The following is a 22247-nucleotide window of genomic DNA, read 5'->3' as shown; positions in this document are numbered from 1 at the left end:
TAATGGGAAAGAGGCGTGGGGAGCAAGTTTATTATGCTTGGATTTGGGTAGAGAAGTCTGGTAGAGTTTAAGTTTGAGTTTTGAGTTTGTAGTCATTAGAGTTTGGGAACAGTTTTATTTTTAGGAGAAGGATAGGCTGGGAGGGAACTAAAATGGCTGGGATATTGTGATAGTGGGATGCTAGGATGTTGTGAGGAGGAATAGGGGAAGGGAGTAAGTAAAAATCAATATAGGAGGTTGCATGGTAAAGAGGTAGTAGAAGGAAGGGTAATGATAAGGAGATAAGGATTGAAGGAGGAGGGAAGGTAATGTTAGTTGGAGAGGGAAGTGCATGTTAGTTGGAGATGAAAGAGAAGTAGAAGAGTGTAAAGTGATATTTGCTGGGTAGGGGGAGGTGCAATGAGAGTCAGGTGGATTGGAGGAAGGGGTGGGGGAGAGGAGTAAGTGGATTGGTTGGAGGAGTGGGAGGGATTAGCAGCAGGGGGAATAAATGTAGGACCACTGGGAGCGGGTGGGAATTGGGGGCAGGGTAGGGGTGCGGAGTGAGTCCGCAGGGCGACTGGAGCAGGAAGAGCCAAAAAAGGTGAACGAGTGTCGAGACAGGTTGGGTTGGTAACAATCAGCTGTGTAGATAGTTGGGCAGGTAGGCCAGTGTGCACATAGAGAGAATATAGGCGAAGAGTACAAAAAGCTGTATATGGTTGTGGGGTGTGGGGGGTAGCAAGTAAAAGTGAAGAATAGAAAGTTGTGGGCGATCGATTTGGAGCTGATAATAAGGCAGGGGATGGATAGCTGGATACCGACTGGCCTCTAGTACCTTTCAGAGCCAGAGGCTGGGAAGTCTATGAACTGTGGTCTTGTCGTGGCCTTAGGAGGGGCAGAAAACGTTAGATAAGTAGGTGTAGAGAAAGGAAAGGAAAGGGTGGCTGCTGCAGTGTATGAGTTGCAGAGACTTCTAACCACCTGGTAGGGTTTGTGGAAATGGAATTTAAGTTAAACACATCTCAAGTGTATACAGACATACTTTGGGAAGGTTTTCCTTGAATCTGTAGAGGTAATTCTTTCAGGGGGTAGGCTTTTTGTAGGACCTTGGCAGAAAGTATTTGGCTTCTTAACCACTTCCAGTAGGTTGAAGATATTGTCTGCATTAAGCAGGGAAGCTAGAGAGAAAGTGAAGATGTGAGGCAAAGAGGAAAAGGACAGATTACATATACCAAATAGGCAGTGTAGAAAAATACTTTACAGGTAATGCATTGCTGTACAGTATTTAGTAGCTGTCGAACAAATTTTAAACAGTTGATATTTTTACAAAAAAACTCTAGGCAGCAAGCAGACTACTAAAGAAAGTATGCAATTTAAGCAAGGATAATTATCCTTAAAAAACACTGTTAAAAAAACTTATTACAATGTTGAAACAAAGGCAGTGTACCACATACTTTTAGAATATGTGCTGCTTTAAACACAGAATGTATAGCATTACAAATTGCATAAAACAAGCGTCAGCATTGGGATGGAGAGGTGTAGTTATCTAAAGAACTAATGCACTTAGCACCATGGTAAATTTACAGGTAGGAAATCTAATAGTAGATATGTTAGCTGTGATAAACACTACCATTCAGTACAGCAGCTAATTCTAAAGTCCTAATAGATGGTCGCTAGTGAGTAATACAAATGTAGACACTATGCCTTCTTCTTTCAGTGGAGAGGGAATTTCCTCTGTGCCTTCTTTCCACTACTACTTTTTCCAAAAATGTTTCTAAAGGCACAGTAAGAAGCACCCAGACTCCTTTTAGCCAAGACAACATAGGTTTTCCTTGCTATTTAACCAGACAAAGGGAAATTCAAGAAAGTAACTCTACATCCAGACCTTATTACTCAACTGAAAGGTTTGCTTCTCCATCCAGTTCTTTCCTCACTGAGCTGGACTCTGTGGATGATAGGATATAAATCCCTCATAGACTCCTGTTCTTTGAGGAGGTTGTTCAAGTACTACAGGAAGCCAGGAGCTCCACTAATGGAAAATCTTATATAGCTAAATGGAAAAGGTTTTCTTATTGGTGCCACAGACGCATTCAGGACTGACTCTTAGCACAGGTCCCTGCTGTCCTGCAGTATCATTGCAAATTACTTCATTCAGGCTTGGCTTACTGTTATATAAAAGCTTACCTGTCAGCTGTTAATGCCCGCTTGCCTCTGAACCACCCCACTTATTGCTAGAGCAGAAGTTGAGTTTTCTCTCAGGGGAGTTATGCAGCTTAACCCACCAAGGAAATCCATCTCTCCCCTTTGGGATCTCGATTTTGTGCTGGAAAAGCTTATATTGCTTCCCTTTGAACCAGCCATCTTCTGCTTCTTTAACATTCTTAGCTTGGAAAACTATTTTATTCTTGGCTCTCACCTCTGCTGGGAGAGTGAGTTGCAAGCTCTCATGGCTATTCCACCTTTTCTTATTTTCCACAAGGACAAGGTGAATCTTGGGGTTTTATCTATCCTTCATGCCTAATGTAGTGAACAAGCTGCCTTTTATTCAGGCTATTCATCTACCCACTTTCTTTCTCAATCCCCAAATTAGGGGGAATGACTCTTAAGTTATCTGGACATTCACAGACTGCTAAGAGTATCTGGACAAAACTAAATTCTTCAGATAGACTGACCAGTTGTTTGTATCTTTTATGGAACCCTATGTTAGGACAGCTGGTCTCCAAACAGACTTTTGCAAATTGGATTGGTGAGGCCATCTCTTTTTGCTATTCTCACTATGGTAAATCATTGCCTTCTTGCTCAAAAACTCATTCCATTAGGGTAGTGGCTTCCTTAGGGTCTTTTCACAAGGGAGTTGGACGCCAGTATATTGTAGAAGCTGCTGCTTGGTCCTCTGCGCACATATGCATACACCTTTACCAAACATTACAAAATTGATGCCTTCTCTAGGTCCAGGGTTGCCTTTGCTAGATCTGTCCTGTCTGGACTGTTAGTTCATATACTCTGTAGCCAACCACCCTTCCCTCACCCTCCTTCAAATCTGCGAATCACTTATTTGTCAGGAATACTGCAACAGTGATTTCAGTCTCCTTCTGATCACTGTTGCAATACTCCTTCCCATCCTCCTTCAGGTGCAGATGTTGCCAGATTGTGTCAGTGTTCAGAAATGAATAGTGATATTGCATTGATATTTAATGTTGAAGCAAAGCACTTTGAGGAAAGTGCTCCCTCCCTTGAAAACCCAAATCAGCATTCTTTCTCAGTGACTTCTGTAGCCTTCTGTTGTATATTTTGGGTTTGTTGCCTGCGATCTTACCACAGTGTTCTGTTTTCTCTTGGTGTAGATGTTTTTGATACCCAAATCACCCTCTTTTCCCATGAGTGCAGCACCACCTTTCCTGAGGGTTTAGCAGCAATCTAGCGAGGTAGTTTTGGGGGTGTTCTTGTTGGGGAAATCATACCCCCCCCCCTTGTGGACTGGTTTCTCCAGAGTGGGTTTTGCCTTAGCACTATTGAGTTAGATTCCTTTGCAAGGGTAGGAAAGATGAGATGATGACAGTAGCTGACTTTATACATGTGTTGTCCTGAGGTCTGAGAGGGAGGAAGTCATCCAGGCAGAGAGAGAAAAAGATGTGAATACTTAAGTTGTACTGGCCATTGGGCTTCTACAGGCAGGAATCACAACACTTAGTACTGCAACAGTGGCTGTACTCATGTTAGGAATTTACCATATGATTTGTTTGCAGGCTTTGCTTTACTATGTGTAATTTTGCTAAATGTAGCTTCACGTAGTATGGAAGACAAAGTGTTGACTGTATGCCAGTTAAGTGATGGAATATATGCAAAACTGATTTGTAGTTAGCTGCTGTGATGCTTGCCCTCAGCTTTTACAATATAAGGTAACTTTAGACACGGATTGTTTGAAATGATACTTGAGTTTACTTGCTTAAGACTGCTAGAAAGAAAAGGCATTGATCTTTGGGCTTGCAGTTGTGTAAGTCATGGGACACATTTTTAATGTGTTTTGAGTTTTTAAAATTCCTTCAACCATTATTCGAAATGGCTTTGAGCTACACAGATACATTTTGCATGCATTGTCTGACATTTCCACAGGACGGTATATTCTGTTCATTGTTTTATATATTGGTGAAATAATCTGTTTTGCACACCTGTGGAAACTTGGAGGGGCAGCTATGAATGCCAAAGGTAGATCATGCTTCAAGTGCTGGTGAGGGGACTCTATTGTGAGCAGACTTAAAGTAAATAAATATTCTTGCTTTTCTCAAATGTTTAATCTAACAGGGCTGATGAGGTCAGGTTTAACGAAGATCTTATGAACATTGCAAGGACCACATTGTCTTCAAAGTTGTTAACTCATCATAAAGATCACTTTGCTAATCTGGCAGTTCAGGCTGTCCTGCGGCTGAAAGGGTCTGGTAACTTGGAAGCCATTCACGTCATTAAGAAGCTTGGAGGGAGTCTGGTGGATTCCTACTTAGATGAAGGTATGAACATTTCAGTAATGGCAATGGATCAAAGAAATGAGTGCATTGTAGAGAACTGTTACTAAACATTCTTTCAGTTTTAATTAAAAAAAAAAAAAAAAGCTGTTTTCTATATTAGTATAGCCTGCATGCTCTGACTTGCTAGTGGTAAAAAGTTGTGTGTTGATTTTTATGTGATATTGGCATTTATTATGGTAACAGTAAAAGATGTTAGAACAATTTATCTGAGATACTTTTTTATTTTGTTACTGCTTTGGGGAAATATCACTGGCTGAGCCCTTGGCAATCAACATGATTAATCCACCTTCTGTTCTTAAACTGAGATGCTGGAATTTCTGTTGTGTGAAAGTATGACAAAGCCAGTGTGGTCAAAAAAAGGTTTGGCCTCTTTATTCATATGAAGGCAGATAGCATACATCTCACCAGCTTTTTGCAACAAAAGTGCATCTTGTGTAATAGGAAAGCATTCGTCAAGGTCTGAATCTACTGTATGCCAGTCCATATCTTGATGTATCAGTGTAGGAAGTAATTTGCTTTCAGGTGTGGTGGCTGCTGTTCACTTTCACCAATTTTAGTATGCAGTTAACCGGGTTTGAATAACAGCAGTCAGCTGTTCTTGATCAGTAAAGCCTATGAGCCAGTTCAGCACAGGTACTGGAAAGAAAAGCTCTGACCTACCTCATTGCTAGGAAAAGAAAATGGCTGGCAATGTCCATAGCAAGAGTAAGCAGAGTTTTGCCAGGGTTCCATTAGGATGTCAGAGTAATAGAGAGAAGCTCACCCAGACTCTGCCACAGCTTGCTGTGAGGGAAAGGTTAGTTTGCTTTTGATTTCTTGTACTTTGTATACTTTATTGCCTTTTTCTGTGTATACTGTGAATTTTTTTCTTTGCACTGTTTTTTTCTTGTAATTTACTTTTAATTGCATATTACAGTTTGAAAAGAGACCACAGCTGTGTCTGTTGAGTCAGATTTTCCCACACTCTAATCCTGTTACTGTTCTGTTCTTGAACACCACTGTCTTTCTAGTCGCATGCCCCATATGTCAGTTTGACCATATAGCTACTTCACTGGATGGTGTGAGTAAGCACAAAACTATCATTTTGTGAAACTACTCCCCTTAAACTATTTATTGTCCATCCCACTATTTCCATAGTACCAGAATACAAATATGTCCACCCCCTTTCAATCTATCTTGCTCTCTTAAAAATAGTGACTCTCTCTACTTAGCTAAAACTGTGTTACCCACTTTGTTATCCAACTGCTTAGTTTACACAGCAGTGTTTAGGATAAACAATTTTTTTCATCTTATCTTTAAACATCTATTACAAGACCACCAGTTATTGGAGAGCCCACATTCTTCCTCTCAGTAGTCATCTTGGAATTATTGCTTCTGTTTTTTCCTGGTGATAGGAAGAGTACAGGGACATTATTTCATGGAGACTACCAATCACCAGAAAGCCTAATAACTGTTTTATAAGTGACACTTTGGAACCTGTGCTTATATTCAGGTTCTGGTGAGAGAAGGTGCAGAGTGCATTGATTTCTGACTGTTTCTGGTTAGTAAGCGAGTGTGCTTAACGTTCCTGATTGGTCTGGTTGCTATTCAAGGCATCTACCAGGAAAAGGCTACAAGCCTCCAAACCGTTGCATCATTTGGGACAAGACTGTGGATCAGTAAACAGGCTGTGGCCTGCTTCTCATGTTGGAATTGGTGCCAACATTTTGCTTCTGGTGAGAAAAGAAGCAAAGGAGCATTATATGTATTCCAACAGAGTGAAGCTGTGGTGAGACCAGCATTAGTAGTAGCTAGACAGTAGCCATTCATGCGATTACCCTCTTTTCATTATTCTTGACAAGTTAATTCTTTGTTTTCTTTAAGTACTGCTTGATTTGTTTCTAACTTGAGATTATCTGCCTAAATACTTCATCCTTAAGTTTTCAGGGTCTATGTATTAGTTTCCCCTTAAGCATTTGGCAGTGCTCTGTATAGACTGACACCCAGAGTGACATTTTGGTATAAAAGCACAATTTAAATTTCTCCAATACCTGGCTGCACACAGGACAACTAGTTTGCAGTGACGAACACTGTATCCCATAGTTGCAAACCGGATACTCCTGACAGTGATTGATATTCTCACTCCAACTCTCAAATTGATAAAAAAAGGTCTGCTGTCATGGATATGAACTTTCCTACTGTCTCCGTTACCGGCTTGGTGGATATGGGTATCCTGAGGCAATGTAGAAATTGCCTCATGTTTACTGACAACAAACTAATTCTCATGCAAACTGATCTGGTGTGTGAGAGGTGTATTTACACAATGTCACTGGAGGCAAAGCTCTCGCATAAAAGTACTCCTAATGTCAATACGCTGCACCCATCATGCACAATTCAAAGCAGACGTATCAATCCATATATGCTGAGGCACTTAATTGTAACCATCCTAAACCACAAGCCTCCTAGATGAAGTACGCATAACAAATACCCTCGGCAGCCCCAAATGCACTATTTCAAAACAACACCCCATCAACACATAGAGCTACATTTCATGGAGCCTCTACCTATAAGCCCATAAGGTAAGCCACTAACAAATACAATACTATAATCATTGGAGATTCCATCATGAGGCACACTGATGTCACTCTCACCAGGCTGAGTAAGGAGAAAGTCATGGTCAGTTAATTATCAGGGGCTAGGATCCGCCACATTACGCAGGCACTCTGGTCATTGGACTACAATTACCAATATGACTTAGTCATAGTCCATGTGGGAGTAAGTGACCCGAGATGTACCGCCCTAGACTATATGGAGAGAGACATCATGGAGCTCTTGGATTGTGTGTCTCTGGCTGGTATGAGCATAGAGCAGCATTTTGCATTCTCCAAAGATGATGCTACAATATGAACAAAAGATGATTGACTTGTCTTAGTTTCTGGTTTCTGGTGTCATTCTAAGGGGGTGCAATATTTGTCAGCATGGAAGGAGATGGTCATGCTGTTTGGGCAGAGATGGTCTGCACCTCTTGCCTCTAGGCCTTTGAATATTAGCTAAAATATTGTCTTCCCCCATAATGCCCTTTTTAGGCAGTGCCAAACTGAAAGTACTTCTGACATGGCAAGTCAAAACCAAGAAAATCTAAAGGTATTACTGCTCAATGCTAGAAGTCTAAACAAAAAACTCCACTCTCTAGAAACTGTCTTTACCGTAGAGAACTCTGGCATCTGTGCGGTCACTGAGACATGGTTTAAACCCACGGAGACCACACCGACAGTGCTAGTTTATAATGCCTTCCACACATTTAGGCCAAATACTTCACAGGCAGGGACTAAAGGTGGAGGTGTCTCTATTTACATCAAAGATAAATATACTTCAAGTCTGGTCAAACGGGACAATGCACTTGACCTGCTCCATGTTCAAATCACCATAGCAAAATCCAATACCACTTCCTTGCAAGCTATAGGTCCCCCTGTATGACTCAGGAAACCCATACCATGTATTTAAACTTATTTGAAACACTAACCATCCAACCCAATACCATATTCACGGGTGACTTTAATTACCCCACTATTAATTGGGAATCCTGTATGACACCAAACATACTTGCACAGAGATTCCTGGATTTTGTAAACTCAAATTCCCTGGACCAGATAGACAGTACACCAACTAGGGGTGCAACCATACTGGATCTGGTCCTCAGTAATATGGAGAGTGCTGCTCACCCCTACTGTAATGCCTTCCCTGGTAAGGTCAGACCACAAAATGGTCTCCTGTGAAGTAAAAATAAAATCTGGACCCCCAGCTAAACCTAGAGTCTTGCTATTAAGTGAGAACCTGGCAAAATTTCAAGCCCCCATAAACCTTGAGAACACTGCTGCCTGTGCAGAACTGTTCAGAAACCCTCTACAAACATGTTAATAGCTACATTGAGGCAGCTGTACCCACCAGGAAGAAGTACAGCACTAATTCAAAAAAAAAAAAAAAAATCATCTTGATGGAATCACAAAATCAGTAGGCTGTATAACAGGAGTAAGAACATCATAGCTAAAATTAGGAGATGCAGCACCCAGCAGGATTAAAGCACTCTCATCAAACTAAACAAAACAACTCTGAGGACAAATAGACTACCAAAGCCAAATATGAGGTAAGTTTGACCTCCCAGGCCAAGGACTAGCACAAAGCATTCTTTAGCTATGTCAGCTAACGCAAAGGTAATGCACAGTTGTGTGCAGAGCTCATTGTAAGTGGAGCCACCTGTACTGTGCCAGAAGACACAGCAAACCTCCTGGCTGATAAATATAGCTCCAACTGTACCCTTCTCTCCTCCTCAACCTTCCCTCAGGAAGTATCAAATATAACTCCCCCCTACTATCACTAGGGAACAGGCCCTTAATGCTCTTTGTAAGACCAAGAACACTGCATCAGTGGGCCCAGACAATATCCCAGGATGCATTCTAAATTGCATGAAACGTGAACTATCATTTCTTCTGGAAGTGCTATTTAACTGTAGCCTCCAAACAGGTTTCATGCCTCATGAATGGAGAAAGGTAGCAGTAATCCCTCTGCACAAAGGTGGGCCATCTACAGACCCGTAAGTCTCACTAGTCTAATATGTAAAGCCATAGAAAGAATTATCATGGAGATGATTGATAGATATGTAGTAAACCTCCAGACACTGGACCAAACCCAGTTTAATTTCATCAAGGGCAGATCATGCCTACTGAACATGGTGGACTTCTTTGAGAAAGTCACCAAAACAGTGGATGAGGGAAAAATTGTTCACACTGCCTATCTTGACCTGGCCAAGGCATTTGACACAATACCCCACTCGGGCATTGTTGACAAACTCAAGAGATTAATTACAAACCCGTATGTCACCCGGTAGATAGCCAACTGGCTCACAGACAGGACCCAGGAAGTTAGAAGTGGCAAGTCCCCTTCTACAAAGGGGCCAGTCACAAGTGGAGTCCTTCAGGGATCAGTCCTTGGACTGCTCCTTTTTGGCATTTACTTCTCAGAAGTCAAGGCCAATGTCAGTGGTCTCTGGCTGACTAAATTTGCAGATGATTGCAAATTAGGAGCCATCATTGAATCTCACACTGACACACATGTTCTCGGGCAGGGACTGACACAAATAACTGGTGTTGGAGCCATGGACTAAAACTAAATCCCAAGAAATGCATAATAGTATCCTTTGGGAAGTCATCCATCCCTGGTAACCATCATATTGACAACACACCCCTTAGAGTTGACTCAGTAGTCAGGTACTGGGGGACACACGTAGAAAGTAATCTATCCTTTGACCATCATGTGTCTACAGTGGTGAGGAAACCATTTTGTATTACACAACTTATAAACAAAGGTATGGCATCTAAGTGCAAGGAAGTCATTGTTCCACTGTGTTAGGCATTCATCAGACATATCATTGAGTACATTGCCCTCTTTGGTATGTACCTAACCAGGCATATCCAACAGTTGGAACATCCACAGAGGTTTGTCACTAAAAGAATTCAGAGTGCAAGTAAAATACCCTATGCAGACTGCCTGAAGCCCTTATCCCTGTATTCTGTCTCCTACAGGCTTTTGAGGGGAGATCTATGCCTGGTATATAGGGCATTGTCAAACCCCACTCTGATGGACCTCCTGCAAATCCACAAAACAAAGAGCACCAGAATTACCCGATGTCCTTCTGTTCTCATGTTGCTGTATTCTCTCTTGTGTGATTCTCCACCTCAGGCTATGTGAACATCCTGCTCTTATACAAAAGCTTAGCCTGGCTGCTGTAAGGTGCGTGGGACATCACACCCTGGACCATACGTCCACGCACACAGACCTCAGAACTTGTGCCGCAGTCGAATGTCAGCTTACTCGTTCTGCTCCGCACTACTGACTGCATTAAAGATGTGCCCCATTGGAGAATCTTTCCTTATTTTTTTCTAGGCTAAGCTAAGGTTGCTGTTTATCTGTTAGCTGAATCCATCCATGTCTTCTAAGAAGGGAAAATGTAAGTGCGGTTGGCAAATTCCGCACAAAGATACACATGACCTCTGCTTGTTTTGCTTAGGGCTGTCCCACGAACATACAATGTGTAAAATCTGCCAGGCTTTCTTCCCTAAGACCCTGCACAGCGGTCTGGCAGCCCTCACATTGTGTGTAGAAGACCAATGTCCAAAGCGCCTTTCCCGTTGGTATGGATCCTGTGTCTGCTGCCCAGGCAGAACTGCCTAAAAATAAGGCCAAGGTCTCTAGGCCTGATGCTGTGCCTCTGACTTCTGGTGTCCCACCAGCTTCCGGTCTAGGGGCTGAGGAATGTCTGATAGGAATGGAGACTTAGGAGGTTACCATTTCGGATGCTGCCCTTGCTTCTCCAGCCAGCACGTGTGCAGAGGTTTCTGCGATTGCGGTCTCCATCAGTGTCGAGGGGGAACATGGATCACCCGTATGGCTGCCATTACCTGCTTCGAGGAAGGTGCTACAACACCAGGCATAACAGCTGATTCCAGGCCCTTAGCCTCTCAGGCTATTCATAATACTCCTCTCAAAAGGAAACAAAAGACTAGGCATTTATCTCCCCCAACAGAAGATCAGTCTGATTGGCAAGCATTTTCTCAGTCACTTTTTCACGCCTTTATGGCTCTGAGGCCTACTTCCTCACATACTCCTGCCCCGCCAAGTCCCAGGCTTGTCTTTTTTAGATGTCCTTCAAGGATGCATCTGCAGTCATAACATATGGGTTGTCCTGCCTCAGGCAGCCCCTCGGTCGGACGGATTCCAAAGTCTGGGTCTGGCCTCGGCTGATGTCGCACTTTCCCTGACGTCAGAGCGTCTGGGGTATAAAAGCATCAGCCGACGCCATCTTCCTCAGTCTTTCTTGCCGCGCGGTGCCCGAAGTAGAAGCAGTTCGCAAGTGCAGGTCGGCCAGCTCCTTTGATTCAGCTACCGAAGACTTCGAAAAAGCTAAGTACCCCGTTGGGGACTCTTTCTTGCCTCAGCCGATGTCAGATAAAGTAAATAATTGATGTCCTTCAAGGATGCATCTGCAGTCATAACATATGGGTTGTCCTGCTTCAGGCAGCCCTCGGTCGGCCGGATTCCAAAGTCTGGGTCTGGCCTCGGCGGATGTCGCACTTAACCCGACGTCATAGCCCCTGGGGTATAAAGGCATCAGCCGACGCCATTTTCCCCAGTCTTTCTTGCCGCGCGGTGCCCGAAGCAGAAGCTGTTCGCAAGTGCCGGTCGGTCAGATCCAGAGATTTCAGCTACCGAAGACTTCTAAAAAAGCTAAGTACCCCATTGGGGACTCTTTCTTGCCTCAGCCGATGTCAAACAAAGTAAATAATTGTTTAACTTGTGGGAAACAAATACCTCATAAGGATTTCCACTCTTACTGCCTTCCTTGCTTAGGCCCAGACCACGACGTATCAGCTTGTTTAGCCTGTGCATGTCCTTCAAGGATGCATCTGCAGTCATAACATATGGGTTGTCCTGCCTCAGGCTGCCCTCGGTCGGCCGGATTCCAAAGTCTGGGTCTGGCCTCGGCTGATGTCGCACTTCACCCGACGTCATAGCTCCTGGGGTATAAAGGCATCAGCCGACTACATTTTCCTCAGTCTTTCTTGTCGCGCGGTGCCCGAAGCAGAAGCTGTTCGCAAGTGCCGGTCGGTCAGATCCAGAGATTTCAGCTACCGAAGACTTCTAAAAAAGCTAAGTACCCCGTTGGGGTCTCTTTCTTGCCTCAGCCAATGTCAGAAAAAGTAAATAATTGTTTAACTTGTGGGAAACAAATACCTCATAAGGATTTCCACTCATACTGCCTTCCTTGCTTTGGCCCAGACCACGACGTATCAGCTTGTTTAGCCTGTGCCTCCTTCAACCGACGGACACTTAGACGTCGGTCGGAGTTTGCAGAAGAGTTTTTTGGTCCCGCTTTTGCATATAAAATGCCGTCGGAGACTCCTGACTACTCATTTAGCTAAAAAAACGCAAGGAAAAGGACCGACACTTGCGGCCCGCGGTTTCGGCTGAAACCACGGTTAGGCCTACCGCGAGTGTCTCGGTTTCGGCTGAAACCGAGTCCTCGGTTCTTCCTTCGGCCGCAAGCATGCCTCCGACGACCGAGGCCCCGGCTGAGTCGGCTACAGAAATTCCTACCGAAGAAGCAGGCACACAAGAATTGTCCGACACCATTCCATTGGACATTTCTACTCCTGCACGTGGGGCAGCTAGACCCCCTGCTTCTATGTCTATTAAGGCCTTCTCCAGGGCTAAAGCAGCTAAACTTTCCAAGGCCTTACCTTCAAACGCTCCCCCTCACAGACCTTCCTCAAGGCCTAGGACTGAACCCCCTGAACCTCTTTCCTCTGACTATTCCTCGGATGGATCAGATTTATCAGACCATCAGGAAGGACCATACTCGCCTTATGAGGATTCGGATGCAGAAGACTCCATTCCTTCTGCCTCCCCCCCCAGAAGAATTTTCATTTGGGGAAACACTACATTCAATGAGGGAACATTTCCAATGGCAGGGTCAGGATTTTTCTGATTCTAGGAAAAGGCTAAGGACTTTCTTACACTTACAGCATAGGCCTCTAGCCATACCACCTGTACTTTCAGTTGTTGATGATGCATACAGTGATGCCTGTTCAGCCCCTGATTCTCTTCCCCCGGCCCCTGCCAAACCTGACAGATATTACAGGGTCCCGGATTCTCATTTCCACTTGTACAAAGGCCTACGCTGCAGACCCAGAAACCATTTCTCAGGGCCCCAAGGATGTTGCAGCTGCCTCTGCCAAAAAACCCCTACCCTCTGAAAGAGAATCAAGAGCATTAGAGAGATGGGGTAAAAAAGTTTATACATCTGCTACTCTTTCTGCCAGGGCTTTAAACTGTCAATTTCACATGATACAGTACCAGGAATTTTTGTTAGATCAGCTGAATAAAAAACTTTCCTCTCCTGAACCTTTAGACCGTAAGTCCCTTCAGGAGTTGGTACACAATTCTCAGCAGGTCAGTAATCATTTTTTAAAATGTGGCTATGATACACTGGAGGCTTCATTTAGATCAGCTGTGACTGGAGCAGTGATTCGAAGGCATGCCTGGCTAAAAGAGCAATCCTTGCCAGACCATGTTAAGTCTAAACTCCTAGATGCCCCTATGGAGAAACAAAGTTTATTTGGCTCCCTGCACAGGAGGTACTAAAGAAAGTGGAAGAAAAGCAAAATCTGTGCAAACAGTCAAGGATTTTCTGCAGGTCCAACCTCCGAGGTTCAGCAGAAATTGGCCTTCAAAGAATTGGTCCTTTCCAGACACCACCAGAGCACAGAGCGGCAGAAATAGACGCCCAAGAGGCAGAGGTCAATCAAGGGGTGCCTACAGGGGCCGTCAGTGGCAACCTGACAGCCAGAGGAGTGCCTCCACAGCTGCGACTGCAACCACTTCCACAGGACAGACACAATGACTTGGCTCTGATTCTGCCTACCAGGGAACAATTGGAAGCACCCTTGGGCGGAAAGTTGGCTTTATTTTCAAAAAACTGGCATTGCATTACAGGAGACAAATGGACTTTGCAAACAATAGACAAAGGCTACAGGTTTCACTTCCACACTTTACCAAAAAAGAGAGGAATGCCAAACCTTCCACCAAGCCAGAAGTCAGAGGCTCTAAAACAAGTCATCAGCTTACCAAGGATGAGAGCAATAGAAAAGGTACCATCTATGGAACAAGGCCAAGGATTTTACTCCAGACTATTCCTTGTACCAAGAAAAGAAACTCAATGGAGGCCTATTCTCGACTTGTCCGCACTGAACACATATCTCATTGTACCAAAATTCAAGATGCTGACCCTACAGCAACTTCTTCCCATGTTTGGCAAGGAGTCTTGGCTGGTGACTCTAGATCTCAAGGAGGCATACCTGCACGTCCCTATACAACCAGATTGAAGAAGACACCTCAGATTTCTTGCAGGATCAGAGCATTATCAATTCTCAGCATTGCCCTTTGGCTTATCTACTGCGCCCAGAGTATTCATGAAATGCCTGGCATCAGTAATTGCACATTGCAGGCTTCAGGGAATTCAAATCTACCCATATCTGGACGACTGCCTAATACAAGCGGACAACAAGACAAAAATAATAAAGGATTTGGCCTATGTCATACAACTGCTGCAAGCTTTGGGATACACAGTCAACATACAGAAGTCAAGACTAGTGCCATCTCAAAGGATAACATTTTTGGGTGCAGAACTGGACACAATAACTCAGATGGCTTTTCTCACAGAAGAAAAACAAAAACAACTTCCAGTCTACTTCACGGCATTGACAAGACAAACTCAGCTTACTGCAAGGAAAGTCCTGCAGGCCCTGGGTTACATGGCATCCTGCATAATCTTGATACCACATGCCAGACTGCATATGAGGAAATTACAATGGTACCTAAGAAATGTATGGTCTCAACACAGACACAGTCTAGAAACCATAATACCAATCATTCCATGCCTGAAAAAGGAATTCCTGTGGTGGGCTCAGGCCTGACAGACCAACAGAGGGTTGCCTTTCCACAAACCACAACCAAAGCAGACCATCACCACAGACGCCTCAGACCTAGGCTGGGGCGCACACATGGAAGACAAGTGTATCCAAGGCCTATGGTCCCAAGACCAGCTGAATCTTCATATAAATCTAAAGGAGATGCTGGCAGTGAAGCATGCAATAGAGGCATTCAAATAATTTCTTCAGCAAGGACACCTGCTGATAAGGACAGACAATACCACAGTCATGTGGTACATCAACAAACAGGGAGGCATGCATTCCTACCCTTTATGCCGGATGGCAATGGAGCTGTGGAACCTAGGCCTGAATCTCAACATTCAACTGCAGGCCAGATTCGTACCAGGAAAAGAGAATTCACTAGCAGACAAATCAAGCAGAACTACCACGGATGCTCACGAATGGATGCTGCATCCAGATATCTTCAAAACCATAACAAAGAAATGGGGAATGCCAGAAATAGACCTGTTCGCCTCCCCACTCAACCACCAACTGAAGAAATTCTGCTCAAGAGAATACCACCCACAAGCCTGGAGGGTGGACTCCCTTTCTTTCAGCTGGAAGGCCCTGACAGTTTATGCCTTCCCACCTCTCCCATTGATGTACAAAGTTCTACTGAAGATCAGGGAGGAACAGCCAAAGGTAATTCTGATAGCTCCAGACTGGCCGAGGCAACATTGGTATCCGCTACTGAGAAACATGTCTCGGACGAACCCATGGCCTCTCCCTCTATGGTCTTTACTTCTAACACAGAACAACTACAAGACCCTGCATCCAAACTTGAAAACGCTGCAGCTAACTGCCTGGAAAATTGCATAAAACAAAACCAACCTGCTTTATCTCAGAGGGTCAAGGACATTCTCCTGGAGGCTCGCAGACCCTCCACAAGGAAAACATACTCTTCCAAATGGAAGAGATTCCTCATTTGGAGTGCATCAAAGGGAACAGATGTCATGCTTGCAAATCTAGCACACATCCTAGAATACTTAGCAGAACTGTTCCATAATGGCCTGTCCTATTCTTCCATTAAGATTCATGCTTCAGCAATTTCAGCAGAGTACAACATGGATCCTCCTATCTTCTCTCAGCCTCTCCTCAGACAATTTCTAAGAGGGATCAAAAATGTAAAACCTCCAGGGAAACCACCTCTGCCTGCATGGGATCGCAATTTTGTGCTGGAAAAATTAACACTTCCCCCTTTTGAGCCAGCTGCATCAGCAGACTTACAGTTCTTATCTTGGAAAACTGCCTTCCTTCTAGCAATCACTTCAGCAAGAAGGGTATCCGAGTTACAGGCATTAATGGCAGTACAGCCTTTCCTGATCTTTCACCAGGATAGAGTGTCTCTGAGAACCAATCCTACTTTCATGCCAAAGGTGGTATCCAGGGTATCCTTGAACCAAGCTATTCATTTACCTACGTTCTTCCCTAACCCACAGAGCAGGGGGGAAAAGCTACTACACACCTTAGATGTACATAGACAACTGCGCTACTACCTGGACAGAACTAAGACCAGCAGAAAAACTGACCAGCTTCTGGTAGCATATGCAACAGGAGTGCAAGGAAAAGCAATTTCCAAACAGACAATTTCAAAATGGATAGGAAATTGCATTCGATTCTCTTACTCTTTTCATGGAAAGACAACTCCTGAAAATATCAGGCCACACTCCACAAGGGCTACAGCCACCACTACAGCTTTTCTACGAGGAGTGGCTACCAAAGACATTTTAGAAGCGGCTACTTGGAGCTCCGTGCATACATTTGCCAAGCATTACAATCTTCCTTTATACTCCAGATCCCGAGCAGGCTTTGCAACTGCAGTTTTACAAGGGATCTTAACTACACCATCTTTATCTTAGTGCCTCCTCCCCCAGTTTGGCTATGGTATTCTACCCATATGTTATGACTGCAGATGCATCCTTGAAGGACATAGTATAGTTTTGTACCTACCATAAATGTAGATGTCCGATAGGTATGCATCTGCAGTCAGGATTACCCACCCTCCTTCCCCTCTGAGGTATTCCTAGGGTGCTTACCCCTCTTTCAGCTAGCTGGGGGAATCTTTTATGGTGTATTTGTTTGTATGTATATATGTATATATATATTTTGTTTGCTACTGTTTGGAATTTTCAGCATTTATCCAAATTTAGCCTTCCTAGAGGGCACCTGGCATCTGGGGCAAGAAACACTGAGGAAAATGGCGTTGGCTGATGCCTTTATACCCCAGGAGCTATGACGTCGGGTGAAGTGCGACATCAGCCGAGGCCAGACCCAGACTTTGGAATCCGGCCGACCGAGGGCTGCCTGAGGCAGGACAACCCATATCTTATGACTGCAGATGCATACCTATCGGACATCTACATTTATGGTAGGTACAAAACTGTACTTTCCTTCAACCGACGGACAATTAGACGTCCGTCGGAGTTTGCAGAGGAGTTTTTTGGTCCCGCTTTTGCATATAAAATGCCGTCGGAGACTCCGACTACACATTTAGCTAAAAAACGCAAGGAAAAGGACCGACGCCCGCGGTTTCGGCTGAAACCACGGTTAGGCCTACCGCGAGTGTCTCTGTTTCGGCTGAAACAGAGTCCTCGGTTCTTCCTTCGGCCGCAAGCATGCCTCCGACACCGAGGCCACAGAGGCCCGGCTGAGTCGGCTACAGAAATTCCTACAGAAGCAGGCACAGAATTGTCCGACACCATTCCGTTGGACATTTCTACTCCTGCACGTGGGGCAGCTAGACCCCCTGCTTCTATGTCTATTAAGGCCTTCTCCAGGGCTAAAGCAGCTTAACTTTCCAAGGCCTTACCTACAAAGGCCCCCCCTCACAGACCTTCAAGTTCAGATTCTCAGCCTTGCTGAGGACCTTATTTCTTTGATCAGGGGATCCCAACCTCACCCAGACAGGGCCTCACAACCCCCTCCTGAAAAAAGGCCTAGGACTGAACCCCCTGAACCTCTCTCCTCTGACTATTCCTCGGATGGATCACATTTATCAGACCATCAGGAAGGACCATACTCACCTTATGAGGATTCGGATGCAGAAGACTCCATTCCTTCTGCCTCCCCCCCCAGAAGAATTTTCATGTTGGGAAACTCTACATTCAATGAGGGAACATTTCCAATGGCAGGGTCAGGATTTTTCTGATTCTAGGAAAAGGCTAAGGACTTTTTTACACTTACCACAGCATAGACCTTTAGCCATACCACCTGTACTATCAGTTGTTGATGATGCATACAATGATGCCAATTCAGCCCCTGATTCTCTTCCCCCGGCCCCTGCCAAACCTGACAGATATTACAGGGTTCCGGATTCTCACTTCCACTTGTACAAGGCCCACGCTGCAGACCCAGAAACCATTTCTCAGGGCCCTAAGGGTGTTGCAGCTGCCTCTGCCAAAAACCCCCTACCCTCTGAAAGAGAATCAAGAGCATGAGAGAGATGGGGTAAAAAGGTTTATACATCTGCTACTCTTTCTGCCAGGGCTTTAAACTGTCAATTTAACATGATACAGTACCAGGAATTTTTGTTAGATCAGCTGAATAAAAAGCTTTCCTCTCCTGAACCTTTAGACCGCAAGTCCCTTCAGGAGTTGGTACACAATTCTCAGCAGGTCAGTAATCATTTTTTAAAATGTGGTTATAATGCACTGGAGGCTTCATTTAGATCAGCTATGACTGGAGCAGTGATTCGAAGGCATGCCTGGCTAAAAGAGCAATCCTTGCCAGACCATGTTAAGTCTAAACTCCTAGATGCCCCTATGGAGAAACAAAGTTTATTTGGCTCCCCTGCACAGGAGGTTCTAAAGAAAGTGGAAGAAAAAGCAAAATCTGTGCAAACAGTCAAGGATTTTCTGCAGGTCCAACCTCCGAGGTTCAGCAGAAATTGGCCTTCAAAGAATTGGTCCTTTCGAGACACCTCCAGAGCACAGAGAGGCAGAAACAGACGCCCAAGAGGCAGAGGTCAATCAAGGGGTCCCTACAGGGGCAGTCAGTGGCAACCTGACAACCAGAGGAGTGCCCCCACAGCTGCGACTGCAACCACTCCCACAGGACAGACACAATGACTTGGCTCTGATTCCGCCTACCAGGGAACAATTGGAAGCACCCTTGGGCGGAAAGTTGGCTTTATTTTCAAAAAACTGGCATTGCATTACAGGAGACAAATGGACTTTGCAAACAATAGACAAAGGCTACAGGTTTCACTTCCACACTTTACCAAAGAAGAGAGGAATGCCAAACTTTCCGCCAAGCCAGAAGTCAGAGGCTCTAAAACAAATCATCAACTTACTAAGGATGAGAGAAATAGAAAAGGTACCATCTATGGAACAAGGCCAAGGATTTTACTCCAGACTATTCCTTGTACCAAGAAAAGAAACTCAATGGAGGCCTATTCTCGACTTGTCCGCACTGAACACATATCTCATTGTACCAAAATTCAAGATGCTGACCCTACAGCAACTTCTTCCCATGTTGGGCAAGGAGTCTTGGCTGGTGACTCTAGATCTCAAGGAGGCATACCTGCACGTCCCTATACGACCAGATTGCAGAAGACACCTCAGATTTCTTGCAGGATCAGAGCATTATCAATTCTCAGCATTGCCCTTTGGCTTATCTACTGCGCCCAGAGTATTCACGAAATGCCTGGCATCAGTAATTGCACATTGCAGGCTTCAGGGAATTCAAATCTACCCATACCTGGACGACTGCCTAATACAAGCGGACAACAAGACAAAAATAATAAAGGATTTGACCTATGTCATTCAACTGCTGCAAGCCTTGGGATACACGGTCAACATACAGAAGTCAAGACTAGTGCCATCCCAAAGGATAACATTTTTGGGTGCAGAACTGGACACAATAACTCAGATGGCTTTTCTCACAGAAGAAAAACAAAAACAACTTCCAGTCTACTTCACGGCATTGACAAGACAAACTCAGCTTACTGCAAGGAAAGTCCTGCAGGCCCTGGGTTACATGGCATCCTGCATAATCTTGATCCCACATGCCAGACTGCATATGAGAAAATTACAATGGTACCTAAGAAATGTATGGTCTCAACACAGACAGTCTAGAAACCATGATACCAATCATTCCATGCCTGAAAAAAGAATTCCTGTGGTGGGCTTAGGCCTGCCAGACCAACAGAGGGTTGCCTTTTCACAAACCACAACCAAAGCAGACCATCACCACGGACGCCTCAGACCTAGGCTGGGGCGCACACATGGAAGACAAGTGTATCCAAGGCCTATGGTCCCAAGACCAGCTGAAACTACACACAAATCTAAAGGAGATGCTGGCAGTGAAGCATGCAATAAAGGCATTCAAATCATTCCTCCAGCAAGGACACCTGCTGATAAGGACGGACAATACCACAGTCATGTGGTACATCAACAAACAGGGAGGCACGCATTCCTACCCTCTATGCTGGATGGCAATGGAACTGTGGAACCTAGGCCTGAATCTCAACATTCAACTGCAGGCCAGATTCGTACCAGGAAAAGAGAATTCACTAGCAGACAAATTAAGCAGAACTACCACGGATGCTCACGAATGGATGCTGCATCCAGATATCTTCAAAACCATAACAAAGAAATGGGGAATGCCAGAGATAGACCTGTTCGCCTCCCCACTCAACCACCAACTGAAGAAATTCTGCTCAAGAGAATACCACCCACAACCTGGAGGGTGGACTCCCTTTCTTTCAGCTGGAAGGCCCTGACAGTTTATGCCTTTCCACCTCTCCTATTGATGTACAAAGTTCTACTGAAGATCAGGGAGGAACAGCCAAAGGTAATTCTGATAGCTCCAGACTGGCCAAGGCAGCATTGGTACCCACTACTGAGAAGCATGTCTCGGACGAACCCATGGCCTCTACCTCTATGGCCTTAACTTCTAACACAGAACAACTACAAGACCCTGCATCCAAACTTGAAAACGCTGCAGCTAACTGCCTGGAAAATTGCATAAAACAAAACCAACCTGTTTTATCTCAGAGGGTCAAGGACATTATCCTGGAGGCTCGCAGACCCTCCACAAGGAAAACATACTCAGACAAATGGAAGAGATTCCTCATTTGGAGTGCATCAAAGGGAACAGATGTCACGCTTGCAAACCTAGCACACATCCTAGAATACTTAGCAGAACTGTTCCACAATGGCCTGTCCTATTCTTCCATAAAGATTCATGCTTCAGCAATTTCAGCAGAGTACAACATGGATCCTCCTATCTTCTCTCAACCTCTCCTCAGACAAATTCTAAGAGGGATCAAAAATGTAAAACCTCCAAGGAAACCACCTCTGCCTGCATGGGATCTCAATTTTGTGCTGGAAAAATTAACACTTCCCCCTTTTGAATCAGCAGCATCAGCAGACTTACAGTTCTTATCTTGGAAAACTGCCTTCCTTCTAGCAATCACTTCAGTAAGAAGGGTATCCGAGTTACAGGCATTAATGGCAGTACAACCTTTCCTTATCTTTCACCAGGATAGAGTGTCTCTGAGAACCAATCCTACTTTCATGCCAAAGGTGGTATCCAGGGTATCCTTGAACCAAGCTATTCATTTACCTACGTTCTTCCCTAACCCACAGAACAGGGGGGAAAAGCTACTACACACCTTGGATGTACATAGACAACTGCGCTACTACCTGGACAGAACTAAGACCAGCAGAAAAACTGACCAGCTTCTGGTAGCATATGCAACAGGAGTGCAAGGAAAAGCAATTTCCAAACAGACAATTTCAAAATGGATAGGAAATTGCATCCGATTCTCTTACTCTTTTCATGGAAAGACAACTCCTGAAAATATCAGGCCTCACTCCACAAGGGCTACAGCCACCACTACAGCTTTCCTCCGAGGAGTGGCTACCAAAGACATTTTAGAAGCTGCTACTTGGAGCTCCGTGCATACATTTGCCAAGCATTACAATCTTCCTTTATACTCCAGATCCCGAGCAGGCTTTGCAACTGCAGTTTTACAAGGGATCTTAACTACACCATCTTTATCTTAGTGCCGCCTCCCCCAGTTTGGCTATGGTATTCTACCCATATGTTATGACTGCAGATGCATCCTTGAAGGACATAGTACAGTTTTGTACCTACCATAAATGTAGATGTCCGATAGGTATGCATCTGCAGTCAGGATTACCCACTCTCCTTCCCCTCTGTGGTATTCCTAGGGTGCTTACCCCTCTTTCAGCTAGCTGGGGGGAATCTATTA

At 44.6% G+C, this 22247-nt stretch overlaps 1 protein-coding gene across 2 annotated transcripts in view; it reads left to right on the top strand.

Annotated features, from left to right (window-relative positions):
• Positions 1-22247, top strand: part of CCT2 (chaperonin containing TCP1 subunit 2) — a 980031-nt gene that overhangs the window by 193033 nt on the left and 764751 nt on the right. For both annotated transcript variants that reach the window (XM_044088004.1, XM_044088005.1), the window contains exon 7: positions 4285-4487. In XM_044088004.1, the coding sequence (XP_043943939.1) occupies positions 4285-4487 (203 nt within the window). The remainder of the gene's footprint in view (positions 1-4284; positions 4488-22247) is intronic.

Source organism: Protopterus annectens, chromosome 11.part0 (assembly GCF_019279795.1).
Source record: "Protopterus annectens isolate FY-2018-M chromosome 11.part0, PAN1.0, whole genome shotgun sequence".
NCBI lineage: Eukaryota > Metazoa > Chordata > Ceratodontiformes > Protopteridae > Protopterus > Protopterus annectens.
The sequence above is the reverse complement of the archived record's forward strand: the minus strand, read 5'-3'. Positions and strand labels throughout refer to the sequence as shown.